This window comes from Phascolarctos cinereus, unplaced genomic scaffold (genome assembly GCF_003287225.1).
Source record: "Phascolarctos cinereus isolate Bilbo 61053 unplaced genomic scaffold, phaCin_HiC Scaffold_5;HRSCAF=322, whole genome shotgun sequence".
Lineage (NCBI taxonomy): Eukaryota > Metazoa > Chordata > Mammalia > Diprotodontia > Phascolarctidae > Phascolarctos > Phascolarctos cinereus.
The window spans coordinates 14,831,319-14,858,047 of NW_027555958.1; the positions used below are offsets into that span (position 1 = coordinate 14,831,319).

Genomic DNA, 26,729 nt, shown 5'->3' on the forward strand with positions numbered 1-26,729 from the left:
ACAGTGTCTTCTGGTGCTCTGACGCCATGGCCCCTGGGGCCAAGTCACACGTCATCCTTGCTGACAAAGGCCCCTCCCTGCCTGAGCCCACAGCCTGGTGACTGATGGATGATTCACAGATTCCTCATTCAGTGCAAGCTGGGAAGACCCCCTTCCCCCCCTCTCAACTGGCCACGTTAACCACTCGTCGGCCAGCCCGACTGAGCGCAGCCCAGGCACCGGCTCTCTCATCTAGCATCCTCCACACAGCTGCCAGAAATGGTCCTGAAGCCCAAGTCTGATTACGTCAGTCCTCAAGGAATCTCAATGGCTCCCTATCGTCTTTGGATCAAGCATAAACACCCCTCTGGGCCTTTTCCAGCTCTTCTACTCCCACTCACACCCTCTCTGGTCCAGCCAAACGGACCTAACCCGCCACGTCTCACTTTCTCACCTTTGCTGAGACTGTCTTGCGTGCCCGGGATGGACATCCGTCTGAGCTCTGCCTCTCAGAATCGATCCCCAACACCCTTCAAAGCCTACCTCAAGGGCCACCTCTCACAGGAGGCGTTTCCTGGTCCTACCCCCACCCTAGTTATACAGTAAGTCCTCGGCATTTACACCTGCTGATGTGCTCCACTATCCCCTTTGTACAAAGCCGGTAGAAAGTAAGTTCCCTGAGGGCAAGAACTGCCTTTCAGTCTCTCTGTATCCTCAGTGCTTAGCACAGTGCCAGGCATACAGCAGGTGCCTAATCAATGCTTGCTGTTATTTTGGTTGCTAAAGGTCTAGCTCTGCCCTCTCACCTCTGCTCTTGGCAAAAGGATATTGCCCGTATACCAGGGAGACGAGCAGGCCTCTCTCCCCTGTGCAGCTCTCTTGAGTGGCCACACACAAAAGGCCTTCTGGGCCACAAGGTGTGAGCGAGGGGGAGGGGAGGAGAGGCCAGTCCTGGAGATCTGACTCTGCAGTGAGCTTTGGGAGCCTGAGTAAGCCCCAGCTTCCTCATCTGCAGGATGAATGGGCACTACCTCTCCCCCAGGCTTGTCTGGAGAATAGCACCTTCCTGGGTACCTCCGTACCAGACCCTGGGCACACAAGGCCTGGCCTCACGTGCCAGGGGTTCTTAGCCTTCTTTGTGACGAGGTCCCCGGCAGCCAGCTGGGAAACATGAAGGAGCCCTTCGAAGAACCATGTTTTTAAATAATTAAATTTCAGTTAGAAGCTACTGAAAATAAGGACATAATTTTCTTTCTTATCCAAATTTATGGACCCCCTGCAATCTACCCATGAATTTATGGATCTCAGGTTAAGAAGTCCTGGTCTAAAATCAGAAGAGATACACTCTTTGAACCTTAGATTTACATATTCACTCCTCTATATAGGCACCAGGAAAAAGCCTTGGAATTTACAACCCTATCTAGGAACTCTGATAAGGAGGAAATGTATGTTATCACATCCTTAGCAGATGTTTTGGGGAGTGTCTCACGGGGAGGACTCTTTGAAGTTAGGATGGATTTTCTCTATGTATATTCTGTACCTTCAGAAAAATAAACTGAGTCAGTTTTGCTGCTCCAAAAAATAAAAAATTAAAAAATTAAAAAATAAAATTAGAAGAGATATAAGAAACACAAGCTACTGCCATTACCAGAGTGCCAGGGACTTGGGTTCAAATCCTACTTCTGTCACTTCTGACCTTTAGCCCTTGAACACATCGCTTTGCTTCCCTGGGCCTCAGTTTCCTTATCTGTAAAACGAGTGGGTTGGGCTATGGCCTCTGAGGTCCCTTCCACTTAAAGAGAGCTAATCGTGGAACTATGAGACCTCTGCCACTTAATTTGGGCAAGTCACCCTATGTGGGAAGTGGTGTTATTATCCCCATTTTACAGATGAGGAAACTGAGGGAGACAAATTAAGTGACTTTCCCAGAGTCATACAACTAGTAAGTAAGGCCTCAGGTCCGTCTGACTCCAGGCCTTTGGGGGTATGGTTAGAGCTCCCCATTTTAGGGAAGGGAGACCTGAGGGCCATCTTGCCCCAGGCCAGACGGACCCCGGTTTGGAAGGTGGGGCCTTGGATTCCAAATCTAGCCCTCTTTCCAATGCCCCACATGAGGTGTCAAGTCCTGGCTCTGCCACTAACTTTCTGTGTGACCCGGGCTGAGTCACTCTCCCTTTTAGGCCCCAGGCACATCTTCTCCAAAAAGGGGGGGGGGGAGATTGAATGACTTTGTTCTGACCCTGCCCCACATGCTCTGCCTTCTACACCACTCAGAGTATCTTCTCCTCCAACATGCTCGCTGCCCTCTGAGCTCTGCCTAGCTCTGGAGGAGTGTTGGCCCTCTCCACCTTCAAGTCACGAGACCCCCTTCTCTGGAAGTCCAGGCTGTCTCATGGGAGCCCATGCTTTTCTGTAACAACTGAAGCTCTGTCTGCCCGGGTGTCGAAGGAGGCCGTGGGGGACTGCTTGGCATCCCAGCCAGGAGGCCGAGCCGATCTGGAGGCTAGGAGCCCAGCCAGGGGCCAAGAACCATTCCCTCTCAGCCTCTCTGATGACTGCCCATTTTAGGGGATTACAGGATGTGGGGATCAGACTACACAGAGATGGTGGCCTTCTCGGGCTCAAAGTGGCCTCTCTGGCCAATCCAAGGACATCAGCTGTGCTTGCATCACTGGGGCAGGGCCCCCCCCCCTTTTAGGATGCTCATCCCTTTCAAAGAGCCCTTTGTTCAAAAGGCTTTCCCCCCCTTTAAATGAGCAATCTGGCCTGGTCCGGGCAGCACTGCACATCAGAAACGCAGAGGTTGTGGCTTAGCCCATCCCTCCTCCTCCTGCCAGTTCACACATTGTGACCTGCCTGGCTCCCCAGCCCCAAGTAAAATGGATACTCCTTGAAGGCAGGGAATATTTCACTGCTGACCTTGTGTCTCGAGCGCCTCTCACAGATTAGGCGCTTAAAAAACACAGTGAAAGAATCCACAGAGCGGAAGCTTCCCCAGGGCAGAGACGGTTTGCTTTCATCTGTGTGTCTCCAGCACTCAGCCCAGTGTCTGCACGCTGAATGAGCAAATGAGCCCCCTTACCTTGATGGAGGCCCCAGCGAATCTGGCCAGCTGCTTGATGTGATGGCCCTTCTTGCCAATGATGGCCCCCACAGCCTGTGTGGGGATGAAGAGGTATACCACTTCCTGTTCAGGCACCTGAGGGAGGGGAGGAGAGACAGGAACACCCCCTCAAAAACAGGCTCGACATCGGCCAGAGCTGGACGGGGCCTCGGAGCCCATCCCGGCCAGCCCCCATCCTACGCCCCCAAACTAAAGCCACGGAACCTGGCACTCACAGAGGCCATTTGGGACCACCCAGAGGCTACAGAAGGGAGGCCGTCCAGCCCAGCTGACTTAGCTGATGCTTGGACAGGTTTTGTAAAACCCGAGATCGGGAGGGAGAAGGGGCCTCAGAGGACATCGTGTCCTACCCTCCCATTCGCCCAGCCCATTTGAGAAAAGAGCAAACCAAGGCCCAGGGAAGTGAAATGTACTAAGGGTCACAGAGACAATTAACACGGGGTGGGGGTGGGGGGATTTGACTCCCCTGACTCTGCCCTCTAGACCATGTGACCAAGGGATGTTAGATACCAGAGGACTAGTCTTCAGGACTAGGAGTGAACTAGGAGAAGGTCAGAGGCCTGTTTAAGGAGCAGCCAGACCAGCCCCTGCAGAATCCTGTGGCCACAGCGAACCCCTCCCCTGCTTGTGCTCTGGGAGACCTGATAAGATGAAGCAGTCAGGAGGACGGCTGCAGTCCGGCTGATGTGGAGAGAAGAAAGGAGGAAGGGAGGGTCTTGGTGGACTCCCAAGAGAAGAGTTACAGAATGGGATAGGAAGAGGAGGGAGGAGGGACTGGAGTCAGCAGTCAGGCCAGAAGGCGATCTCTTCCCACCCCTCCCCAGCGGGAAGGCTTTGTCCATATGTCCTCCTTCCAGCAGAGGAAAGGGAGATCTCTGGGGCTCTCAGGACAGCCTGGAAACGGTCCCTCTGCCTGTTCCCAGGGAAATGCACAAAAGGCACTGGGGAGTGAGGCAGAGACACCAAGCAGTCCCCAGCCCAAGCTGTCCGCACCAGTCACCACAAAATCGGGAGACACCTTGTCGAGACCTGGGATCTCATCATTTCGAGGAACTCCCAGACAAGGAAACTCCCTTTCCCACTGAAGGCCTTAGAGAGCGCCTAGATGCAGTGAGAGTTTCCTGTCCAGGATCACACAGCCATGATGTGCCAGGGGTGGGACCGGAAGCCAGGCCTGGCTGGCTGCAAGGCTGGCTCCCAGAAGTTGCCAGCCCCAGAGGAAGCCCTCCGGAGTGCGCCCACTCCCAAGGCTTCATAGATGCATATGGACAGTTTGATCAGCATCTGCTGCCATGGGCCTTGCTCGTTCCGCATGCTTGCTGGGGAGGAGAGGTGTGCACCCCAACCCAGAGTCTGAGCCTGCTGGCTGATTTTCTGTGATTTCTCTCCCAGCAAGGTAACTCTGAATACGAACGAGGTAAAGCCGAGACATGTGATCTAAATGTCCAGGCATCTGTCTGACCAGGGAGTGTCACCAAAAATGCTGAGTGCCCCAAGAGCTGCCAGCCAACTTGGAGCCAAAGCAATTAGATTTAGAGCTAGCCTCAGTTTCCTCATCTGTCAAACAGGGATAATAGTACCTACTTTCCAAAGGACCAAATGAAAAGAGATAAAAGTGCTTTGTAGACCTTAAGGCATCACATAAATGTGAGTTGTTACTACTGCTGTTGTTAACAAACACAATCTCGCACCTTGGACGGTAGCTGTTGACCTTGGGTGACTCATTTCCACCCTCAGCCTGTCTTCTCCTCTGCAGAATGGAGGTGGTCCCTCAAGTACCCTCCTCAGGACTGGTCACGTGATGCTGCTGCAGCCCTAGAAGGGCCCCACAGCAACAGTGCTGTCATTTTACAGAGGAGGAAGTGGGGCCCAGAGAGGGGAAGTCACTCGCTGAAGGTCACCTGGCTACTACACTTCACTGACAGGGCCAGGATCTGAATCTGAGTCCTGGGACTCACCAGCACTGCTCCTTCTGTGCTCTGCTCTGCCCGCTGTGGGAAGGATCAGTGAGATCTCAGGGCCACGGATATGGAGCCGGAAAGGACCTTTGCTGCCACCAAAACCATCCCCTTCATTTTACAGATGAGGAAGCTCAGGCTTTGAGAGGGGTTCAGTGACTTGCCCAAGATCTCACAGCTTGGATGTACCCAAAGCAGCAGCATTTGAACCTCGGACTTCCTGTGCTGACGTCTCGTGCCCTACACAGTGCCCCATGCTGCCTCTCAATAAGCAATACACAGTTCTTTGCAATATTAAAAGCACCAGAAAAACACGAGCCTCTGTTTTCAGAGAAAGAAAGAAAAAGGCCAAGAGCAGCGTGGGGAGAGGGGTGGGTCACTCACAGGGTGCTGATGTGGGAAAACGCCCATCTGGGGGGCTCCGTACAGGCCCGAGAGGTATGCAGAGTGACTCTGGCGGGAGAGAACAGAACCGTTACTGAGAGGTGCCTGGGAAGGGGAGCCCGCTGCAGGATGCACACAAGCCCGCTGCGTGCCCGCTGGAGCCCTCCTCCGCCACCGGCACACGCCTTCTCGCTGCCAGCGTCGCCAGAGCGCTTCCTCTTTTCATGCCGGGGGTGTCTGCTCCTCTCCGTCATCCCAAGATCCTAATGGGCCTAACGCGTGCTGGGGCTTGGCTCTCGCGGACGCTTGGAGAGGCTGGAGCACCCGCAGGTGGACGGAAAAAACTGTTTGGGGGGGGGTGCGTCATTGATAAGCCAGCGCCCACGCCCTGACAGATTTCTCCGCCCACGACTGCCTGGATGTCTTTGACCTTCCCTCGCTCCCAATTCTTCTGGCAAGTGAGAACGCTTGGCCCTGCGGGGCTTCAAGTTTCTATCCATGATTGCGGCGCCCGCCCTTGCCCTATGCGTCCCAGCTCCAGCCTGGGGCTTGCCAAGAGGCTGTCAGCTGTCAGCACAAGTTAAGTTGGCTACAAACCTGAACATAAACAATTCCTGAGGCCATTCCTGAGGCCTGGAGGAACTGCGCCCCCAGCCTCCTGACGGGCGACGGCCCCAGCTTGGATGAGGACTTTTTTTTAAAACTGGGGGAGGAAGAGGGGTACTAGTTACTGAGATGCCCCCCTCCCACCTCCAAAGGAAAAGAAACAAAAGCAGGCCCCTGAAAGACTTTTACATGTACAGAAGAAGCTTGGAAGGAAACACAGACAAGCAGGACAGCTTTTGAAATCACAAGTGGAACTGATTACAGAGCACTTTGTAAAAAGCGAGCCGTACAGAATCAGAGACACAATTTCACAGTGTGGCAATGTTTCCCCTTTCTTGCTATTTATCAAATTCTGAATTAAAAAAAAAAAAGATCCATTACAATATGTTCCCAAGGCCCCGTGGGTGGTTTGGACAGCTGGCAATTCTGCCGTCTTGACGCTCCCTCTTAGGGAGGTGGCACCCCGGCCAAGGATAGGGATCTCTGGGTCAAGTAGGTAATAGAGAGCAGGACATGGACTCTGGTCCTTGGATGCCAAAGTCAGGCCTGGAGGCTCGCTGCCTCCAGAGGATGATGGGGAGACATCCCACCCCCGGCTCCTCAAGCATGATAACGCTAAGGTTCCAGCAGCTCCTGACCAAAGAATCGTCAAGATCTATAGGCCAGACTGAGCCCCAAGTTGGGGAAGAATTATATATTTTTCTAATTACCATAATCTTGGGGCATGGTAAGGAAGGAGAACCTTTTCTCCTAGGGTGATCTTGGGCCTCCACATTCTAGCTGCTCTCTATTATTACTTGACGCCTGTAGGTGACATGGTACAGTAGGGAAAGAACACTGAATTTGGGGTCATCCACGACTAGAGTGAGTGCCACACGTTGAGATTTCAAAGTCAGGGATGACTATGCCACTGACCTCCTCAAGAAGCTTCAATGCCTCCCTGCTGTCCCTGGGACCAAACCCACATTCCTCTGTTTGGCTCCAGTCTTTCACTCCCAGATTATTGCACATTATTTCCCTGTTCACATATTCTACAACCCAGCTAAAATCTCCCACTTGGTGGGATACGCTCCCCAGCCCAGTGCCTCCTCAGAGACTCCTTCGTTCAGCTGGGGGATCCCTTCTACACTGGGCTTAGGCTCACCCCTCCACCCCTTCCTGAAATGACTTTCTGCCTACTTTGTGTAGGGTTATGCACACGATCTTTCCCTCTGAGCAAAGCAGCAGCTCCCTGAGGGTCTACACTAGTCTACACTCTGCAGACAAGCGGGCACCTCTTCCTTTCTTACATTTCCAAAGGGAGATGGTGGCTGGGTCTGTTTTCATCTCTTAAAATGATGCTGAGCTGGGGAGGCCTGCTTGGTCCAGCCAGAGGCTGCTACGGCCGCGTCAGCCGGTGCCCGATCATGCCCGTGCACACGTGGAGTGTTTCTTCCTTTCATGAGCTATCAAGTTCACAGGTCAGAGATTTCAAGCTAGAAGGACTTCTGATGCAACCCCTCTGTTTTACAAAGGAGGAAACTGAGGCCCAGAGAAGAAAGCCTGGTTCCTCTGACACCAAAGTCAGGGCTCTTTCTACTGTCCTACAGGGATGTCGAGGGCACAAAAGAAGGACATTAAACAATCTATTAATAACAAGCGCCTACTGGGCACTGGGGAAACAGTGAAGTGAGCTGGGCCCTGCTCTCAAGCTTACATTCTAAGAGACAGAGACCAGAGACACAGAGAAGGAAGCAGAGAAGAAAACCCAGATACTTCAGCTGAGACACCAGCAATGGAGAGGCACAGAGCTGCAGAAACCCACTGGGTAAGAACCGAGGGGAAGCCTTCGCCCCTGAACGGGGGAAGGGCAGGACGTTCCTACAGGAACGGCGGCAGAAAACCAAAGCGTTTCTAGCAAAGTGCCTCTCCTTCAACAAAGCATCAGTGAACCACGGCTTGACAAAGACAGAGAAAACCTGTGCCATGGTTCCCCAGAAAGCCCCAGACTACATCCCAATCATTTTTCTTTAAGACGGAGGTGGGGAAACATCACAGATGCCAGACAACAGGAGAATTCTCACTCAGTAACAGTAAATTCAAGGCATTGGATTAGAGAACGTCAAACTGAGACAGAGAGGCAGCATGGTGGAGGGCACAGAGGGCAGAGGAAAGATCAGACAGAGCAGTCCTGAGCCTTCTGAGGAGGGCTGCCCAGAGAGGGCCCCTCAAGGTGAGAACTGAAAGCAAGTAAAGACTCTGAAAGGCAAAGATTTAGACGAAACTGAGGCAAGCAGCGCTTAAGCGACTTGCCCAAGATCACTCATACTCTGCCAGGCGGTGCAGTGGTTACAGTGCCCAGCCTCAAGTCAGGAAGACCCGAGTTCAAATCTGGCCTCAGCTGGTAGGAGCCTGGGCAAGCCATTTCACCTCAGTTTGCCTCAGTTTCCTCAGCTGTAAAATGGGGATAATAAGCCCTTCCTCCCAGGGCTGCTGTGAGGAATGAGATCAGATCTGTAACTGCTTGGCATACAGCTGGTGCTACATAAATGCTTCCCTTCCCCTACCCAGAATCAGAAGATCAACTAATTTGTAACTGAGACACAGATAATTTAAGTGACTCGCCTAGGGTCACACAGCCACTAGCAGCCACCCAGTCTATGAGCTAAGAACCCCCAAGCCCTCTGGTCATGGAGTCTTAGCTTCTCTCCATGGCAACACGTGCCAAGCCTACTCTAGGGAATTTTCCGAGCACCTCACCGAGGTCTGCCCACAGTGGGTGAGAAGCACCCGGGCAGCTCGGGTGGGATCTGCTGAGCGTCCTCGGGTATACCCTCAGCATCCACTCCTGAGGAGGGTGGGCAGACGTGACCCTTCATACACCCCAATGACCACCCAGAGAAATACTGGGTCCGACCTCAAGGTCACTTACAGCAAACGCGCCGTAGGAGGCGGCGGCAGCTCCCCGGGGCCCAGCTGCAGAAGGGAGCATGGACAGACCTGTCGAAAAGATGCCAAGGGCACTGAGGTTCAGTCCCGGGATCAGATTGCCTTGTTGCTAGGAGCCGAGACGGAGAAGGAAGGAAGGGGAGAGAAGAGCAAAAACATCTGAGTTTCCTCACGTCCGCTTAGTGCAAACAGAGCAAACCGTCCTGCCCCAAGAGGGGCCGGGACACAGCCTCCCCCACCAAGTGCCCGCTCAGGCCCCAGGGTCCCCCAGCTTTCTCCTTTCTACTGCCCCACTTGGCATCCAGCAGGCTGAGCAGCGAGGAAGGATGCCTGCACTGAACACCAGGGACGGGGCGCCGGAGGGGCCTTAGAGGGTTTCTAATCCAATCCCCTTGTTTTAGGGAGGAGGAAATAGAGGGAAAGCCACTTGCTCAAAGCCACAAAAGTAGTAAGGGGCAGACTAAGGATTACAAGCCAGTCCTTAGGCCCCCAAACTGGATCAAATATGATAATGTTTATAAAATGGGGCTTAGCCCAGTGCCCGGCACACAGGAGGTGCTGTTTAAAAGGCTGGCTCCCTTCCCCCAAAGCCAGCCCTGTTTGGCTGTTGGAAGCAGCTCAGGGAGCCTGTAGTAACATTAATGAAGTCTCCGCTTCCCCCATCGCCACACAAGGGGTAGACAGAGGCTGTCGGAGCCTTCCTCCCGACTTAGGATTTCATTTATTCTGCCCCCAAGGGGCTGGGAATTGACCACAGAGAGTCTTAAGGGCAGGAAGGACCTCAAAGGTCTGCTGGGTCCACTTGAGTCTGGAGGGGCACCCTGGCAGCATCCTCTTAAGGTAGGGCTGAGAACTGGTGTTTAAAAATATTTTTACTGCTGCATTTCACTAAAATTGGTTTCATTCGGAATCCTATGTATTTTGTGGTATTTAGAAATATGATTTGAAGGAAGGAAGAGAAGAGAGGGAGGGAGGAAGGAGGGAGGGAAGGAAGAGAGAGGGAGGGAGAGAGAAAAAGGAGGGATGGAAGGAAGTAAGAAGGGAAGAAAGAAGGGAGGGGGAGAGAGGGAGAGAGGGAGAGAGAGAGAGAGAGAGAGAGAGAGAGAGGAGAGAGAGAGGAGAGAGGGAGAGAGAGAGAGAGAGAGAGAGAGAGAGAGAGGGGGGAGAGGGGGAGGGGGGGGGGGGAGGGGGAGGGAGAGGGAGGGAGAGAGAGAGAGAGGGGTCTGGGGTTCATGGGCTTCGCTAGGCCGACAGCCAAAATACTCAGGGGCACAGAAAGAAACCCGGATTTAAGTCATCGGACCCCAAGATGCCCCGTTCAGGACATCACCCATGTCTCTACGCTGCCAGGAGCCCGTCGGTACCTGTGGCCACCATGTCCTAGCTAAGCTTCTCCTCTCTCCCCGCTCACCCTCCTCAGACCAGTGTCCTGACCCCAAGATTCCCCGGAGAGCTGGGGGTAGGTGCGGGGCACTTACGTTCACAGTCACCATGTCGTTCTCGTAGGCTTCACGGAGCTTCCTCATGATCTCCACCTCTGCACAGGAGCAGGCCTCAATCGTACCTTTGACTGTGATGGTTCTCTCTGGGTTGTAAATGGTCAAGTCCTGCAGACTGGGAGATCACAGAGGAAGGAAAAAGCTCAGGCTTTCTGAAGGACCCAAATTGATCCAACACGAGGCAGGGAACGGACTCCGATGGGTCAGAAGCTCCCCGTGTCCCTACAGCTGCCACGGCACCGGGGCCACGTGGTGGCGTGGAACAAATGGCCCGAGACGCCCCCCCCCCCCCGCTGGCTGCCCTCTGTGCTGCGAATGATGCCTTCGGGTGAACTCCTTTCCCGTTTCCCAGCTGCCAGACCGACCTAAAGCTCAGGTCTGACCATACCACACCCCTCCTCTAGCATCCTAAGTGGCTCCCTATTACCTCCAGGATAAACACCTTGGCATTCAGTCCTCCACAACCTGGCCTCCACTTCCCTTTCTTGACTTAATCCATATTATTCTCTTACATGCATTCTTTGTAGTTGCTGTCGAGTGATTTCAGTCGTGTCTGACTCTCTGTACCCCATCCTGGGTTTTCTTGGCAGAGATACAGGAGTGGTTTGCCGTTTCCTTCTCCAGCTCATTTGACAGGTGAGGAAACTGAGGCAAACAGGGTGAAGTGACTTGCCCAGAGTCACACAGTTATTAAGCGTCTGAGGCTGGATTTTAACTCAGGTCTTCCTGACTCTAGGCCTTGTCCTCTATCCATCGTGCCACCTAGCTGCTCCTCATATATTCTATGTCGTGGCCAAACTGGTCTTTTCCCAACAGGCCATCTACCACTGCCACATCTTTGCACTAGTTATCCCCCATGCCAGGAAGGCATGCTTGCCTCACCTCCACCTCCTAGAATTCCCAGCTGTTCCAGGTTGTGCTCAGATGGGAGCTCCTTCCTCTGTGAAGGCTTTTCCCCCCGAGTCACCATCTCTCTCTCTCTCTCTCTCTCTCTCACTCACACACACACACACACACACACACACACACACACACACACACACACACACTCTCACTCCCTCCCCAGTTAATCTCACACTCATTAATCCAAGCACTCGGTGTATTTTCCAACCCCCAACAGAAGGGGACTGTCTTGTCTGGGCCCACCACAGTGTGTGGCACACAGTAGGGACTTCAAAGATGCCCACAGAACGGAAAGCTGTATTGCTAGCAGGTGCTAGAGGAGGGTGAGCCACGGCTGAGCTTACGGAGAGATGGTGATCTTGGTCCCCGTGTCCTGCTCAATTTTCTTCAGGTTTCGCCCTTCTTTGCCAATCAGTCTCCCGACCAAACTGTTGTGGGCCAGGATCTTCAGAGGAATCTCCTCCGCTCTGAAGGAAAGCGAAGGCCCCTCAGCGCCATGGCCTTGGGACTGCGCCCCCAAGCCCGCTCTGCATGGCTCATTTCTGAAAAAAGAAGCTCCCGGGAGCTCTGGAGACCCAGGCTCAGTGGGTCTGCACGGTCACTGTCTGAGTGACCTTGGGCGAGTCCCTGAACCTCCTGGGACTCAGTTTCCTCATCCAAGAAATGAAGGGGTTGGGCTCAGTCCTTTCAAGCTCTAGTCCCACGAGCCTGGCACCCCACGGGTTCTCCAATTCTTGTACAACCACAGCGTCACAGGGACTTCATAAACCATCTGGCCTAACCCCCTCATTTTACAAATGAGGAAACTGAGGCCCAGCGAGGGTAAACGACAGGACCATAGACACGGCCAGAAGAGGCCTTGGAGGCCAGCTAGTTCAATCCCCTCATTTTACAGATGGGGAAACTGAGGCCCAGGTGAAGGGCCCCACCCAGCTCCGTAAAGATATTAAGTCAAGATCTGAACCCAGATCCCGTGGCCGTCAGGCTGGTTGGTCCTCTGGTCGTCATTTCAGGGCTTTGATAGAGACAAACTTACGCCTTGGTCTCATCTGCTTCTTTCTGCATGATTTCGAGAATCATCCGACAAGCTTCGCTGGCACCCTCGGGGCTGGCGTGGATGGTCACGGGCTTCTCAGACGCCCCTGCGTTCTCCTTCCTGTGGATGTCTACCCTGCAGCAGGACAGGGGAAAACACACGCGCACCCCCACGCCGTCATCCTCAGCGGCTGCGGCGGCCAGATGGCCGGGCAGGGCGCAACGACCCACCTTCTAGCAGCAGTGGGCACAAGAGACCCTCAGAACACTCTCACGAAGCAGGGCTCCTCCCGGAAGGAAGGCAGACGCACAGGGAGGCACTGCCCACCACGGCCAAGTGCAAGCCTGACAGCACCTGCGTTGTGCTAGGAAGCACCAACGGGTCCTGCCTCCGTCTGTTTTCTCTGCTCTGTATCACTCAGAGAAGTGAAGGAGTCAATGGAAAAATAAAAGGGAGGCGGGAAGGAGGAAAGAAGAGAGGAAGGGAGGAAGGAAGAGAGGGAAGGAAGAGAGGGAGGGAGGAAAGAAGAAAAGAAGGGAGGAGGGAAAGAAGAGAAAGAGGGAGGAGGGAGGGAGGAAGGAAGGAAGAGAGGAAGGGAAGGAGGGAGGAGGGAAAGAAGAGAAAGAGGGAGGAGGGAGGGAGGAAGGAAGGAAGAGAGGAAGGGAGGGAGGGAAGGAAGAAAGAGAGGAAGGTAGGGAGGGAGGAGGGAAAGAAGAGAAAGAGGGAGGAAGGAAGAGAGGGAGGGAAGAAGAGAGAGAAAGGGAGGGAGGGGGGAGGGAAAGAAGAGAAGGAAGGAAGAAAGGGAGAAAGGGAAGGAGGAAGGGAATGAGGGAAGGAAGGGAAGAATGAAGGAAGGAAGGAGAAAGGGAAAGTGAGAGGGAGGGAGGAAGGAAGTTTTCTCCTCTACCCACTTTCCATCACCGCCATCTACCTTCACTTCACTCTGCAGCTTATGGCTACCTGGCACCTGCCCCTCCACTGATCTGCAACCCCTACCCCCCAAGTCGGTCAGAAGCTGCCAGGCTTAGGCTCTTGCTGGCCACCAAGTCAGCTGCTGGGGGAGGCGCCCTCAGGGAATCTCTGTTAATGCCGTCCTGGCGATCACAGAGGCACAAAGCAGGAAGCCCAGTCTTGCAAGGGGCAGCCATCTGGCTCCTGTACACATAGCGCTCCAAAGCGGCCTGTGCGCTGGCACACAGCAGCCACTTACTAAATGCTCATTGATTGGATTGGGAGGGACCTCAGAGGCACTGAGTTCTCAGGTGACTCGTCCAAGGTCACGTAGTGTGTGAGAGGCAGTCAGGATTCCAACTCAGGTCCTGCTACTTTTCACACCCTTTCAAACCACATGCTCACACTTTGGTTTCAGACAAGAAGCGACAGACCGAGGGGTCCTGTCGGCTACAACACTGTGCCTACAAAGGCTTTAGCTCCCCAAAATGGGGGCCGACTCAGCCCAGAGTCAAAATAGATGGGGTCAACAGAGGAGGCCAAGGTCATGGCCAGGACATCATTGGCTTCTCCTCAACCCTGCCCTCCTCCCAGTGACTGCCCTTGACCCCTCAGTGCTGCTGATCCTAACTGGTCACTGAATGACAGATTGAGAGCCAGGAGGTACCTCCACAGAGCCAGACAATCTGTCACTTAGCTTTCCCTAGATTCTCATGCCTGACATTGAAGGCTCTTGTGGTCCCACTGAACACGGACCATGATGGGCTCAAGAAATGAGACTCAGCTAATCCGTGCCCTGCCCCCTCGCCACCAAGACAGAAAGCTGGCATGGCGCTCCCGAAGAAGGCCAGGAAGCCAGAGAGCACTTACTTCGACTGGGTTTGCTTCGTAAGGTTCTTAATGGTCAAGCCCTCCTTTCCTATGATGGCACCAACAAAGTGGGTAGGGACTAGGATCCGGAGTGGGAATTCCAGCTGCTTGGGCTGGGCCGAGCCCCCAGTGCCATGGCTGTGCTCCCTGGAAGAGGGGTCCCCTCGGCGGGATCTCGGAGGGGCGCTGCCATCTTCATCGGGGAGGTAGGAAACCCTGAAGGCGTAGTTCTCAAACTGATGACCACTGAGCTTCTCGATGGCTCTGCAGGGCACGAGAAGGGAGCCCAAGCTTATGACGGGACGTGGCTGTTTGGTGTGAAGGCCAACCCTCCCCCTGGGACTGGGACTCAGGCAGGGCATGTGTGTGTGGTGTGCATGTGTGCACGTGTGTGTGGTATGCATATGTGTACATGTGGTGTGCTGTGTGTGTGTAACCCTTTTCCAAGGCACTTGTGTTTAACAAATATTTTAATCATTTTTTTTAAATAAATGTTTGTTTTCCATCACATGCTTTGTTTCTAACATCACTCATGTAACCGATAAATTGGAAACTGGGCGTCCTGTGGAACGACAGCCACCTGGCGCTCCTCGGCAAAGACCAGGAAAGCAATTCTATCGGCTCCAAGAAACCCTGCTTGAGTACCCGCCGTGGGCCACAGCACGCGGTAGTGGAAGGCGGGCTGTGAAGTCAAGGAGGCCTGGGTTCAAGTCTTGCCTGAGACGCCCTGGCTGTGTGACCCTGGGCAAGGCACTTAGCGCCCCAGGCAGGCAACTCCCCAAGCCTCAGTTATAGCTGAGTGGCCTCACCAACGCTCCCCATAGCAATGAAGTCACAAGTGGGGGTGAGTACTGGGCCCTGTGCTAGGCACAAAAACACAAACTCCCTGCCCTCAGGGAGTTACATTTGACTGGGGGACAGACCTAAAACAGGCAGCACTATGAGAACAGGGCTAGTACCTTCCACTCTACCAGGCTCGTTCCATACACCACATAAGACTCAAGTTTCTTCTTCTTCAGAATGGGGATAATGAGAGGACAATAATATCCACTTCACTTTCAAACACCTTGTCTCCCAAGGCATGTCTCTTAAAGGGCGGCAGAAGAAATGAAATGGCCCTGAGTAAAGCACTTCGATGGTCTGAGCCTCAGTTTCCCTATGGGGTGGCCCCTCACAGGCCCTTCTAACTCAAGATCGAGGCTCCTGCAGGCTTTGGAATCATTTTAGGCTACACTCCTGGGGAAAGGTGCCCCACTGCCTTGCCCCCCCATGAGTGCCCCTGGCCAGGCCCAGGGGCCAGAATTGGCCTGCGTGTGGGCCATCCACAGGGCTAGATTTTGTTCCCAGCAGCCCCCTAGCTCAGTGTGGCTCAGAGATCTTCAATGTCTACAAGCTGCAGACCAGCCTCAAGGGCTGGCTAGACCGGAGTACTTCCTGTCCATGACTGAATTCCACAGGTTTATGAGCATTTGTCTCTGGAAAAGGCCTGGAAATGACAAACCATGTGCATTTCAAACAACTAAAATTGGGTCCCAATGCACTTACCCTCGTGCCTCTTCACGGGTGGCATAGGTGACGTTGACAACAGCAGCCTCGGTGTCTGTGTTGACTATGGAGAAACAAGAAGTGCCTATGAGCTTCACAGGAGCACAGACACCACCCTGCCCCTGGCCAGGTCACGGGAAAGAGTCTCAACACAGAAACCTGTGTTCAGGAAGCAGCAGTGACTCAGCACACGTTCAAGAGGACGGGCGGCTCTGGCCAGCTTGGGGCACTGGCACGCCTAATACTGGCTGAGCATCCTCAGCACGAAGGGACCTCAGGGTCAGCTAGTGATCCTCCAACCAAGTCACGTCCCTTGAGGCGGTTCAATCCACTTTGGAATTACTCCAATGGGTCAAATATTTCTCCTGATATCAAGCCTATGTCTGTCTCCTTGCACCTTCTATCCAAAGCTACTGGTTCTCCCCCTTGAGGCCAAGTGGAACAAGCCTAATGCCCCTTCCCTGTGTGAGTTCTTCCAATGTTTACAAACAGGTGTGACATCCTGCCTGAGCCTTCTCCTGAACGTGCGTGCATGCGTGGTGCCTCCCACCGACCCTATGTGCTGTGTCCCTTGGGCCCTTTCCTATCCTGGCTGCCCTCTTAAGCAATGTTTAACGACTGGCCTTATTTTGCTCCGGGGCTGTTTTTTCCTCTTCTTCCTAAATATCAGAGGAAGCCTCAAGAGCAGGGTAGGCAAATTCCGAATCCAAGTTGGCAAGCCGAGACAAAAAGCACTTTGACAAGCTGGTAAAAATGACTCAAGCAGACCCTTCTTCCCAAACACTCCCAAGTGTGTTCAGAGCTCTATTCTTGCTTAAAAAATATATATATTATTTTGAGAGCATGCCCACCAACTGGGAAATAAATGGCTCAACAAGTTGTGGTATACAATTGTGATGGAATGCTATTATGCTGTAAGAAATGACAAAGGGGATGAGCTCAGAAAAACCTGGGAAGACTCACAGGACCTGATGCAAAGTGACGTGAGCACAAGCAGGAGAACACTGTATGCGTTAACAGCAAGAATGTAACACTGATCAACTGCAAAAGACTTAGCTGCTTAGATCAAGACAATGATCCAAGACAATTCCAAATGATCCATGACGAAAAATGCCATCTCCTTCCAGAGAGAGAATGGATGAATTTTGAATGCAGACTATAGTATAATTTTCTCATTTCCTTTGTTTCTTGCTTTTTTTTTCCCAACATGGCTAATACGGAAATATATTTTGCAAGACTTCACATACATGACATATTGCTTGCCTTCTCAATGGGTGGGGAAGAATCTGGAACTCAAAAATGTTTTAAATGAATGTTAAAAACTGATTTATTAAAAAGTCTTACTGCTGCTCTTTAAAAAAAAAATCCCTGTCACTTCCTAATACCAATCCCTGCCAAAAGAAGCCTCCTTTGTAACAAATAAACACAAGAAATGAACACGTTGGACAGGTCCTCAAATGTATACCTCTTTCTGCACCTGCAATCCATCGCTTGTCTGCTGAAAGGAGAGAGGCATACTTTGATACCAATTATCTGGAGTAACAACTAGTCACTAACAACGGTCAGGTTTCCAAGAATTCCTTTTTGTTTAATTAAACATTTTATTGGCGTTTTTTATTTTTACTTCATTTTAGAATGTACCTCTCCCCCTTTGTCTACCTCATAATCAAGAACACAAAACAAGAGCAAGAAAGCAAAAGCACCAAAGGATGACCCTGTCTGAAGGCATAAGAAAGGTTTCACCCCTGTCTGCCAGCCCTGCACCCCTGGGAAGAAGTGAGGGAGGAACAGTCTCACACCTTCTTTAGAGACAACTGAGTGTTGCATTTCTTTTCTTTTTGGGGGGTCCTTCTGTTGGCATTGTAGTTGCTGTGAGGACCCTTCTCCTGGTTCGGCATCACCAGTTCATGCAAGTCTTTCCAGGGCTCTCTGTGGTCCCTGTGCCCCACCATTTCTTACATTCCAATCCATCCCTGTGTCATCACCTGTTCAGTCATTTCTCCAACAGGTGGGCACCCCCTTTCCTTCCATGGAGTGGAAAGAATACTGGCTTCAGAATCAAAGCACCTGCCTTTCATCCTGGCTCTGCTGCTTACCCACCTACAGCTTGGGTGACCGTGAACCCTCAGTTTCCTCTCTGTGAAAGGACTACATGACCTGTTAGGTCCCTCTCATCACCAAAGATATAATGGGATCCTTCCCTCCCCATGCCCTGCCTCCTAATAACCAGACCTAAAAAGACAGTTCAGGGAGCATTAAATGTCTCCAGGAACTAATTTCTGGATTCAAGAAACATTTTACTAAGGAGGAAACTGAGGCAAACAGAGGTTAAGTGATTTGCCCAGGGCCACACAGCTAGAGGCCAAATCTGAACTTGGACCTAGTGCTCCGTGCATTGCGCCTCCAAGCTGCCCCAATCTGAAGGAAGTGGCTTATGACTCAGGGTTACCAGCTCTCTTTATTAGGAAGTGTTAGCCCCAAACTCTCCGACCTGCAAAAGCCGATTCCTTATAGCAACAGATTGGGCCCTGCAGCCTACTCTGAAAAGATGTGAGGTTTTCATCATGTCCCTGGACAATTCACCAACAGCACGGCTAATAGGATTACCAGATTCCTGGCAACATGGATTTAGAAGGGACCCCAAAGGCCAGCTGGGCCAGATGTTCTTAACCTGGAGTCTGGGAACCCTTTTTTTTTTTTAATTTTAAAATGTTGTGATGCCTGTCTTTTAACACAATTGGCTTCCTCTGGGATCTGCTCCAATTTATTTTATGTATTTAAAAACGCAATTCTAAGAAGGCCTCCCTAGGCTTCCCCAGAATGCTGAAGGACCCGGGTCCATAATCTTTCCCAGGGATTCCCTTTGCTCATGTCATTCCCACGAGCCTCCTCTTTACAGCACTTGGAGCAGAGCAGGGGTCAAGCCTGAGCCCGTGGGATCTCCTGGAGAGGAAATTCCCTTTACTAATGCACAATGACCCTTTCTCTGTAACTGGAGAGTCAGTTTCTCAGAGCACTGACAGGGACCTGGATCCAACTTTTCTTGCCCCTGGTGACAAGACCCTACCATCCCCTCAGCAGAAGGGTGAGAGAAGCAGCACCCCGCCCCCAACACACACAAGCACACATCCACTACAGTCGGATTGAGCAAAGAGCTTTAACTCCCTTTTTAGTGATTTGGGTTAACAACACTATTTCTCCCGGGTACAAACTCAGCCTGGGCACAAAGGGTAATAGTCAATGTCCTTTAACTATGCTGAGCACGTGCCTCCGTTTATTACCTTGTTCCACGTTCTCGACTGTCCCATACTGAGCCAAGAGTCCATCCAATACCTGAAAGAGAGAGTCCAGAATGTGAGGGGGTGGGGGAGCAGAGCTGACACAAGACGGAAAAGTCAATCTCAGGAAGGAAGACAACGAGGGCAAGGAGGTTCGGGGTGTCCCCACCCCCACCCTAGCCCCGGGTCAGGTGGTTTAAGGCACTTAAATCCTAACACTCCAATACAGCTGGGATCTTCTCCTTTGGAAGTCCTCTCCAACCGTGCAGATTGCAGCCCATCCTGAGCCACTCTTGTCCATGGCCTCTCATAAGGTCACCACGTGGGGGCCACCCACTGTCCCGATGTCCTTCCTCTGAATTAAGGGCAGAAATTGGGCAATTAAATGAAAACATCAGATCTGCCCTCAATGGAAGTTGGCCAGACCTGAGCAAAGCAGCTTCACCGTCCGCTGTTACTGGGCCCTAATTAAGCAGGCTCAGGGTCCGGCTGTTCCTCTAGTGCGCATGCACACATGCGCATGCACACACACACACACACACACACACACACACACACACACACACACACACACACACACACACACAAAATGCCTTGCTCTTGGGTGCCTCAGCTGTGTGGTGGGAGGATTATCTACAGCAGAATCCCAGAGTTCAGAGTCAAGGCTAAGAAGAGCCTTCACCTCCAACACCAGCAATAAGAGCTAGGATTTCTGGAGGATTTCACACATGGCATCACATGTAATTCTCATCATTACTCTGGAAAGTAGGTGCAATTATTATCCTCATTTTGCAGATGAGGAAACTGAGGCAAACAGAGTCAAGTGACTTGCCCAGGGTCAGACAGCTGGCTGCAGGCCGGCTGGCGCTCTAGCCACTGCCCTGCCCCAAACACAAAGTACTGACTTCTCCCAACAAGGCCAGGGCCCTACAAGTCGGCCTCTAACCGAACCCTCACACGTGACTGATAAGGAAACGGAGGGTCAGAAAGGTCAAAGGATCACAGAATGGAAGTTGCTGGGAATCTTCAGAGGCCATCTACTCTAACCTATGAATTTTACAGGTGAGGAAACTGGGGCCCACAGAGAGGAAATGATTTGCCCAAGGTCACCCAGCAAGTTACCAAGTGGCAGTGGTGAAACGTGGCCCTGGTATAACACTTCCATCTATGTCCCCTTCAGTGGAGTGAAGATGATCTTTCAAGAGGGTCTGATAGTACCTCTGACTAGAGACGTCACTGTGATTGATCTCACTGGCATGGGAGCTCCAGGAGGAGGGAACTCCCTCCACCAGGGCAGGTCACTACCCCTCTCTGCAACTTGAAGCCCTGGAGGTGCCTGGAGCCCCAAAGAGGTCAGCTGACTTGGCCAGAGTCACAGTCTAAGAGGGGTCAGAGGAGGAGGACCTGAACTCAGAGCCATGCCATCCAATTCATCAGTGAAAGCGCCTCATCTTGTTCCCAACTTGGAGGCTGAGCTCCAGGGACCTCAAGTTCCTTGGGGCCTGGCCGTCCCTGACCCCTTCTAGTCTGGCTCACCCAGTGAGCTTTGGACAAACATCTAATGAGACCACAGGAGAGACACCTGGGGAGCAGGGGTCAGGAAAACCTGGGTTCAAGCTCTGTCTCAGACATTTCTGAGGTGTACCACACTTTACAAACCTCTCTATGCTGCGGGCCGCTCACTTCTAAAATGGGAGGGTTGAACTTGGGGACCTCTCAGTTCCCAGCTCGAGCCTGATGAGCAGAGAGTGAGACCCCAGCTCAGAATGAGACACATACAAAGAGTCACGGAATTGAGGAGCTGACTGAGAACAAATTCTTGCCACAGCATATCTGAGCAGTGGTCAGCGAGCTTCTCTCTGAGGGCCCTCAGCAAGGGCCCCCAAGCCATGAGCTCCTGAGGCAGCCAGGTCTGCTGCGGGACAGGAATGTTACAGGGAAGCATTCCCTGCTAGCAAGCTGACCCTGGCCTCTTGCAACTTCTGACGGAGACAGAGACAGAGACACAGACATAAACATACATATACAGAGGAGAGACAAAGATTTTAAGACAGAGAGAAGGGAGAGAGAGAGACAGACAGAGACAGAGAAATGGAGAGAGAGACCAAGAGGAGAGAGAAAGGGAAAGAGGACAAGGAGAAATGGAGAAAAGTATGGGGGGGGGGACAGAGAGGAGACACACAGAAAGAAGAGAGAGGAGGGGGAGAGAGACAGAGAAAGGAATAGAGAAGGGGGGGCAAAGAGAGAAAAGAAAGACAGGAAGAAAGACAGAAACAGAAAGATGGAGAGAGAGATAGGAAAATAAGGCAAGACAGAAAAAGGGATGGAGGAAAAGAGACAGAAAGAAGAGAGGGAGGTAGAGAGAGAGATATAAAGAGAGGAGGGGACAGAGAGAGATGGAAAGAAGGAAAGAGACGGGGGAGAGAGAGAAGGGGGGGCAGAAAGATATAGATGGAGAGAAATACAGAGAGAAAGATGATGAAAGGGATGGGGGGACACAGGGAGGCAGACAGAAGGGAGACAAAGAAAGGGATGGAAAGAGGGGGGCAACAGAGAGGGAGGGAGGATATAGAAGAAGGGAGAATAAGAAAGGTAGAGATAAAGGAGGAAGGGAGAAAGAAGAGAAAGAGAAGGATGGAGAAAAAGAAGAGAGAGAGGAAGGGAAGAGAGGAAAGGAGGGACGGAGAAAGGGGTAGAAAGACAGAGGGAGGAAGAAAGAGAGGAGGGGGAGAGTGAGAAAGGAGTAAAGAGAAAGCAAGGGATAGAGAAAGAGGAAAAAAAGGGAATGAAGGAGAGAGAGATGAGAGAGTAGGGGAGGGGAGAGAGCAAAGGGAGAGCGGGAGGGATGGAATGAAGGAAAGGGAGAAAGAGAAAAGAAAAGGTAGTGAGAGAGGGTGGGAAAGAGGGAAAGAAAGAGGGAGCAAAGGAAGGAAGGAAGGAAAGAGGACAGGAGAGGGTGGAGAGGAAGAGAGAGAATAGGAGGGAGATGAGGGAGATAGGGGAGAGAGGAGAAGAGGGAGAGAAAGAGAGGGAAAGGGAGAAGGGGAGAGGGACAGGGAGAGAAGAAAAGGAACAGAGGGATGGAGGTAGAGAAGGAAAGGGAGAGGAGAGAGAGACAAAAGCAGAAGGAGGAAGTGAGAGGAAGGGAAAGAGGGAAGAGGAGAGGGGGGAAGGAGGGAGGAAAAGAGAAAGGGGAGAGAAAACGATGGAAGGAAGGAGGGAGAGAGAAGGGAAAGAGAAAAAAATGGAAGAGAAGGGTGAGGGGGGAGAGAGTGGAAACAGAAGGACACAGAGAGAGAGGGCAGGAGAGAAAGGAAAAGGGAAAGGGGGAAGGAGTGAGGGAGGAAATGAAGAGAGAGGTAGTACAGGGAAGGAGAGAGGGGAGAGAGAGAAAAGGGAAAGAGTGAAGGAGAGAGAGAGAGAGAGAGAGGAGAAAAGAGGAAAAATGGACAGGAGAGAAGGAAAAAGAGGGAGAGAAGGGGGAGAGAGGGGAGGGAAATGAAAGGGAGTGAGGGGGAGAAAGGGAGAGGGAAAGAAAGAAAAAAGAGAGAAGAGGAAGAAGGAAGAGAGAGAGGAGGGGGAGACAGAGGGGTAAGAGAGTGAGAGACAGAGAAAGGAAGGAAGTGAGAAGAAGTGAGGGAAAAAGAGGAAGCAACAGATAGAGAGGGACAGAAGGAGAGGAAGGGAGAAAGAGACATATGAGGAAAGACCATAGAGACATAGTGCAAGGGAAGGAGAGAGAGAAGAAAGGAGAGAGGGAAGGAGGAGAAAAGAGGGAGGGATAGAGAATGAGAGAGACTGAAAGAGAAAGAGGTAAGGAAAGTTAAAAAGGTGGAGGTAGAATGAGAGGGAGTAAAGAATGGAAAAAGAAAGAGGGAGAGAGAAGGAGAGGAAGGGAGTGGAGGAGAAGGGAAGAAAGAGGGGAAAGAGAGAGGGAAGAAAATGGAGGGAGTGAGGAGGAATATAGAGAAAGAGGTGGAGAGACAGGAGAGACAAGATAGAAGGAAGAAAAAGAGGGAGGGAGAGAGTAAGATGGAGGGAGAGATGAAGAAAGAGGTGGAGGAAAAAGGGGGAGGAGGGAAAGAAAAGGGAGAGAAGAGAGAAAGAGAGAGGGAGGGAGGGGGGAAAGGGTGAGGAAGAAGGAAGGATGTAGGGAGATGGAAGGATAAGAGGTAGGGAGAGGGGGAAATGGGAGGGAAGGAGGGAAGAGAGAAGGAGGGAAGAGAGAGGGAGGGAGAGAGAATGTAGGGGGAGAAAGGAGGCAAAAGAGAAGAAGAGAGAGGAAGGAAGGAAGTGAGAGGGAGTAAGATAGAGGCGTGGATGGAGAGAGAAAGACAGAGAGAGAGAGAGAGAGGGAGAGGGAAACAGACTGAGAGAAAGACAAAGAGAGAAAGAAGGAGAGAGGGAAAGAGAGAAAGGGAAGGACAGGAGGGAAGGAGAGAAGGGGAAGAGAAAAAGAGAGAAAGCAAGCTAGAAAAAGGGAGAGATGGGGGAGAGAGAGAGGGTATGAATGAAAGAGAAAGGGAAAAGGGAGGGGGGAAAGAGAAAGATGGAAGGAAAAAGGAAGAGAGAAACAGAGATAGGGAGAGAGATGGAATAAAGGCAAAGAGAGAGAATGAAGGAGAGAAGGGAGAGAGAAAGTTAACAGGGATAGCAGAATAGGAGAGAGGGAAAGGTATACAGACGGTGAAGGGGGAAAGAGGACAGTGAGAGAGAGCGAGGGAGGAAAGAAAAGAGAGACAGTGAGAAAAAGGAAGCAAGGGACAGAAAGGACAGATGGGAGAAAGGAGGGGGGAGAGTGGGGCAGGGAGAGAGGGAGAGAAAAAGTGGGATAGGGAGAGGGGTCTGAAAGAAGAGAGTGGGGAGACAGAGAGAGATGAGAAAATGAGAGAAAAGCAACAAAGACAAGGAGGAAAAGGGGGGAAGGGGGAAGAGACAGAGAAGGAAGGAAGAGAGGGAACAGAGAGAAAGAGGAGGGGAAGGAGGAGAGACAAAGAGAGACTACAGGGAGAAACAGAAGGGGGAGAGAGAAAAGATGAGAATGAGAAGGAGACAGAGGAAGAAGGGAGGGGGGCGAAAGAGGAGGAACAGAAAGAGAGGGAGAGAAAGAAAGATGAAGGGGAGGGGAGGAGAAGGGAGGGAGCAGAAGAGGCAAGAGAGTGGGATGGAGAGGAAGGAGAGAGAGCAAAGGGAGAGGAAGAATTGAGGGAGGGAGAAAGGAGGGGGAGAGAGGAAGATAGTGAGGAAAGGAGACAGGAGGGGAGAGAGACAGAGAGAAGAAAAAGCAAGGGAGTGAGGATAGGGAAGAGATGGGAGAGGGAGAGATACAGAGAAAGGGAGGGGGACAAAGAAAGGAGTGGGAGAGAGAGGAAAGCAGGAAGAGTGAAAGAGGGAGGGAACAGCAGGAGGGGGAGAGAGAAAGAGAGTGACAGAGTGAGAGGGAGGGATGAATGGAGAAAGAGATGAAGGAGATGAAGGAGAGAAACAGAGATGGAGGGAGGGAAAAGGAAAGAATGAAAGAGTCAGGCTGGGAAAAAGGAGAGGAGGAAGGGAAAAAGGGAAGGAGAGAAGAGGAAAGAGGAGAGAGAAAAGAAAGAAAAAAGATGGAGGGAAGGAGAGAATAAGAGAGTGAAGGAGGGAGGGGGAACAGAGAGAGAATAGGGGAGGAGAAACTGAGAGATTGAGAGAGCAGAGGAGATGAGAGGAGAGGGAGAGAGACACGGGAGGAGACACTGGGAAGGGGGAGGTAGAGAAGCAGAAAGATGGAGAAAGGATGGGGGGGAGAAATGGGAGAGACAGAGAGATAAAGGAGGGGGAGAAGAGAAAGGGCAAAAGGGAAGGGGAGAGAGGAGGAGGAATGGAGAGAGAGAGGAGAGAAAGAGGCAAAGAGACGTGAGGTAGGGAAAGACGGGGTGGGAGGGAGAGGGAAGGAGGGATAGAGAAACAGAGAGACCGGGGGAAGCAGGAAGGAGGGAGTCAGAGGAAAAAGGGAGAGCGAAACAAGAAAGGAGAAAGGGAGAGGGGGGAGCACAGAGTGTGAGAGATGGAGGAAAGGATGGAAAAATGATCGAGGGAGAGAAAGAGAGGGGAGGAAAGAAAGGAGGCAGAAGGATACAGAGGGGGGTGAAATAGAGAAAGAGAGAGAAGGAATAAGAGAAAGAGAAGGAGAGAAGGAGAAAGAAGGGAGGAGGAAGAGAAAAAGTGATAGGGAGTGAGGGATGAAGAAAGAAAGAGGGAGGAGAAAGAGAGGGAGACAGAGGGAAGGATGGAAAATGAGAGAGTGCGAGAGACGGAGGATGAGATGGAGAGGAGAGACGAATGGTGGAGACAGAGAGGGAGGGAAATGGAGGTAGGGAGAGATAGGATAGAGGTAGAGAATGTTCGGAGACTCAGAAACAAAGAGAGAGAAGGAGATGAGAGAAAGAGAGCATAAGAGAAGAAAAGAGAGGAGGTGGGGGCAGGAGTGAGGGAGAAAGAGGAAAAGAGAGAGGGAGTAAGGGGGAGAAAGGAGAGAGGGAGAGAGGTAGAGGAAGGGAAAAAAGGAGGGAAGGATAAAGAGGGAATGAGGAAGGAAACTGAAGATAAAAAAGAGGGAAGAAGGGAGAGGAGGGGAGAGTAGGGAGGGAGAGGCAGTGGTGGAGAGCAAAAAATGGGGAAGGGGAGGAGGAAGTAAGAGGGAGTGATGGATGAAGGGGAGGAGGGGGCAGGGGGTAGGGTGGGGGGAGACTTAGGGAAAAAAAGAAGATATGGCCAGAAGGAGGGAGGGAGAGGGAAAGACAGCAAGGAGGAGGGAGTGGAAGTGGGAGGAAAGCAAAACAGTGAAAGAATAACACAGAGGGAGGAAGTAAGAGACAAGGACAGAGAGGGAGGGATGGAGAGAGAAAGGGAGTAAGACAGAAAGAAGGAGGGGAAGAAGGGGAAAGGGCAGAATGGAGGAAGAGAAAGAGTGGAGAAAAGGTAGGAAAGGGAAGGGAGAGGGAAAGAAGGAGGAAGGAAGGGAAAGAAAGACTGAGAGGGATGGAAAGAGGGAAGGAGAAAGAGAAAGTGAAAGGAGGGAAGAGGGAGAGATTGTGTAGGACAGAAGGGAGGAGGGAGAGGAGGAGAAAAGAGAGGGGGAAGGGGCAGAAAGAGGTAAGGAGGGATAGAGAAAGAGAGAGACAGAAAGAAAGAGGAAGGGAGGGAAGAAGAGAGAAGGAGAGGGAGAAAAGTGGAAAGAAGGAGGAGGGAAGGAGAGACGGAAGGAGTGAGTGAGATGGAGGAAGCAATGGTGAAAAGGAGTGAGAGGGAGAGAAAAAACAGGTGGAGGCACAGAGGAACAGAAGAGAGGAGAAAAAGGAGAGAGGGAGAGGAGGGAGAGAGAAAGGGAGAGTGGGAGAGGGGAGAATAAGAAGATAGAGGGAGAGAGGAAAAATGAGAGAAAGGGATGGAGAAAGAGGAGAAGAGAGAGACAGAGATAGAGACGGAAAGAGGGGAGAAGGAGTGGGAGAGGGAGGGAAAAAGGAGGAGGGAAGGAGGAAGGGAGGGAGGGGGAGAGAAAGAAAGAGATGGGGAAGAGGGAGGGAGACTGAGAGGAGGGGGAAGAGAGAGAGTGATGGAGGGAGAGGGGGAAGAGAGAAAGAATGAAAGAAAGGGTCAGAGATGAAATAGAGGAGGGAGGGAGAGGGGAGA

General features: G+C 52.0%; 1 protein-coding gene across 5 annotated transcripts in view; it reads right to left on the minus strand.

Moving 5' to 3' along the window:
- The window catches only part of IGF2BP2 (insulin like growth factor 2 mRNA binding protein 2), a 147,700-nt gene that overhangs the window by 7,991 nt on the left and 112,980 nt on the right, over positions 1 to 26,729 (minus strand). For 4 of the 5 annotated variants that reach the window (XR_002328062.2, XM_021005649.2, XM_021005651.2 and 1 more), the window contains 9 exons: positions 19,065 to 19,116; positions 15,784 to 15,847; positions 14,239 to 14,502; positions 12,418 to 12,552; positions 11,726 to 11,848; positions 10,458 to 10,593; positions 8,963 to 9,088; positions 5,446 to 5,514; positions 3,062 to 3,178 (listed from right to left, as the gene is read on the minus strand). Coding sequence is in view for 4 of the 5 variants with exons in the window: in XM_021005649.2 (XP_020861308.1) it covers positions 3,062 to 3,178; positions 5,446 to 5,514; positions 8,963 to 9,088; positions 10,458 to 10,593; positions 11,726 to 11,848; positions 12,418 to 12,552; positions 14,239 to 14,502; positions 15,784 to 15,847; positions 19,065 to 19,116 (1,086 nt within the window). In the remaining variant the exon portion in view is untranslated. The remainder of the gene's footprint in view (positions 1 to 3,061; positions 3,179 to 5,445; positions 5,515 to 8,962; positions 9,089 to 10,457; positions 10,594 to 11,725; positions 11,849 to 12,417; positions 12,553 to 14,238; positions 14,503 to 15,783; positions 15,848 to 19,064; positions 19,117 to 26,729) is intronic. The other variant, XM_021005650.2, reaches the window with a different exon arrangement.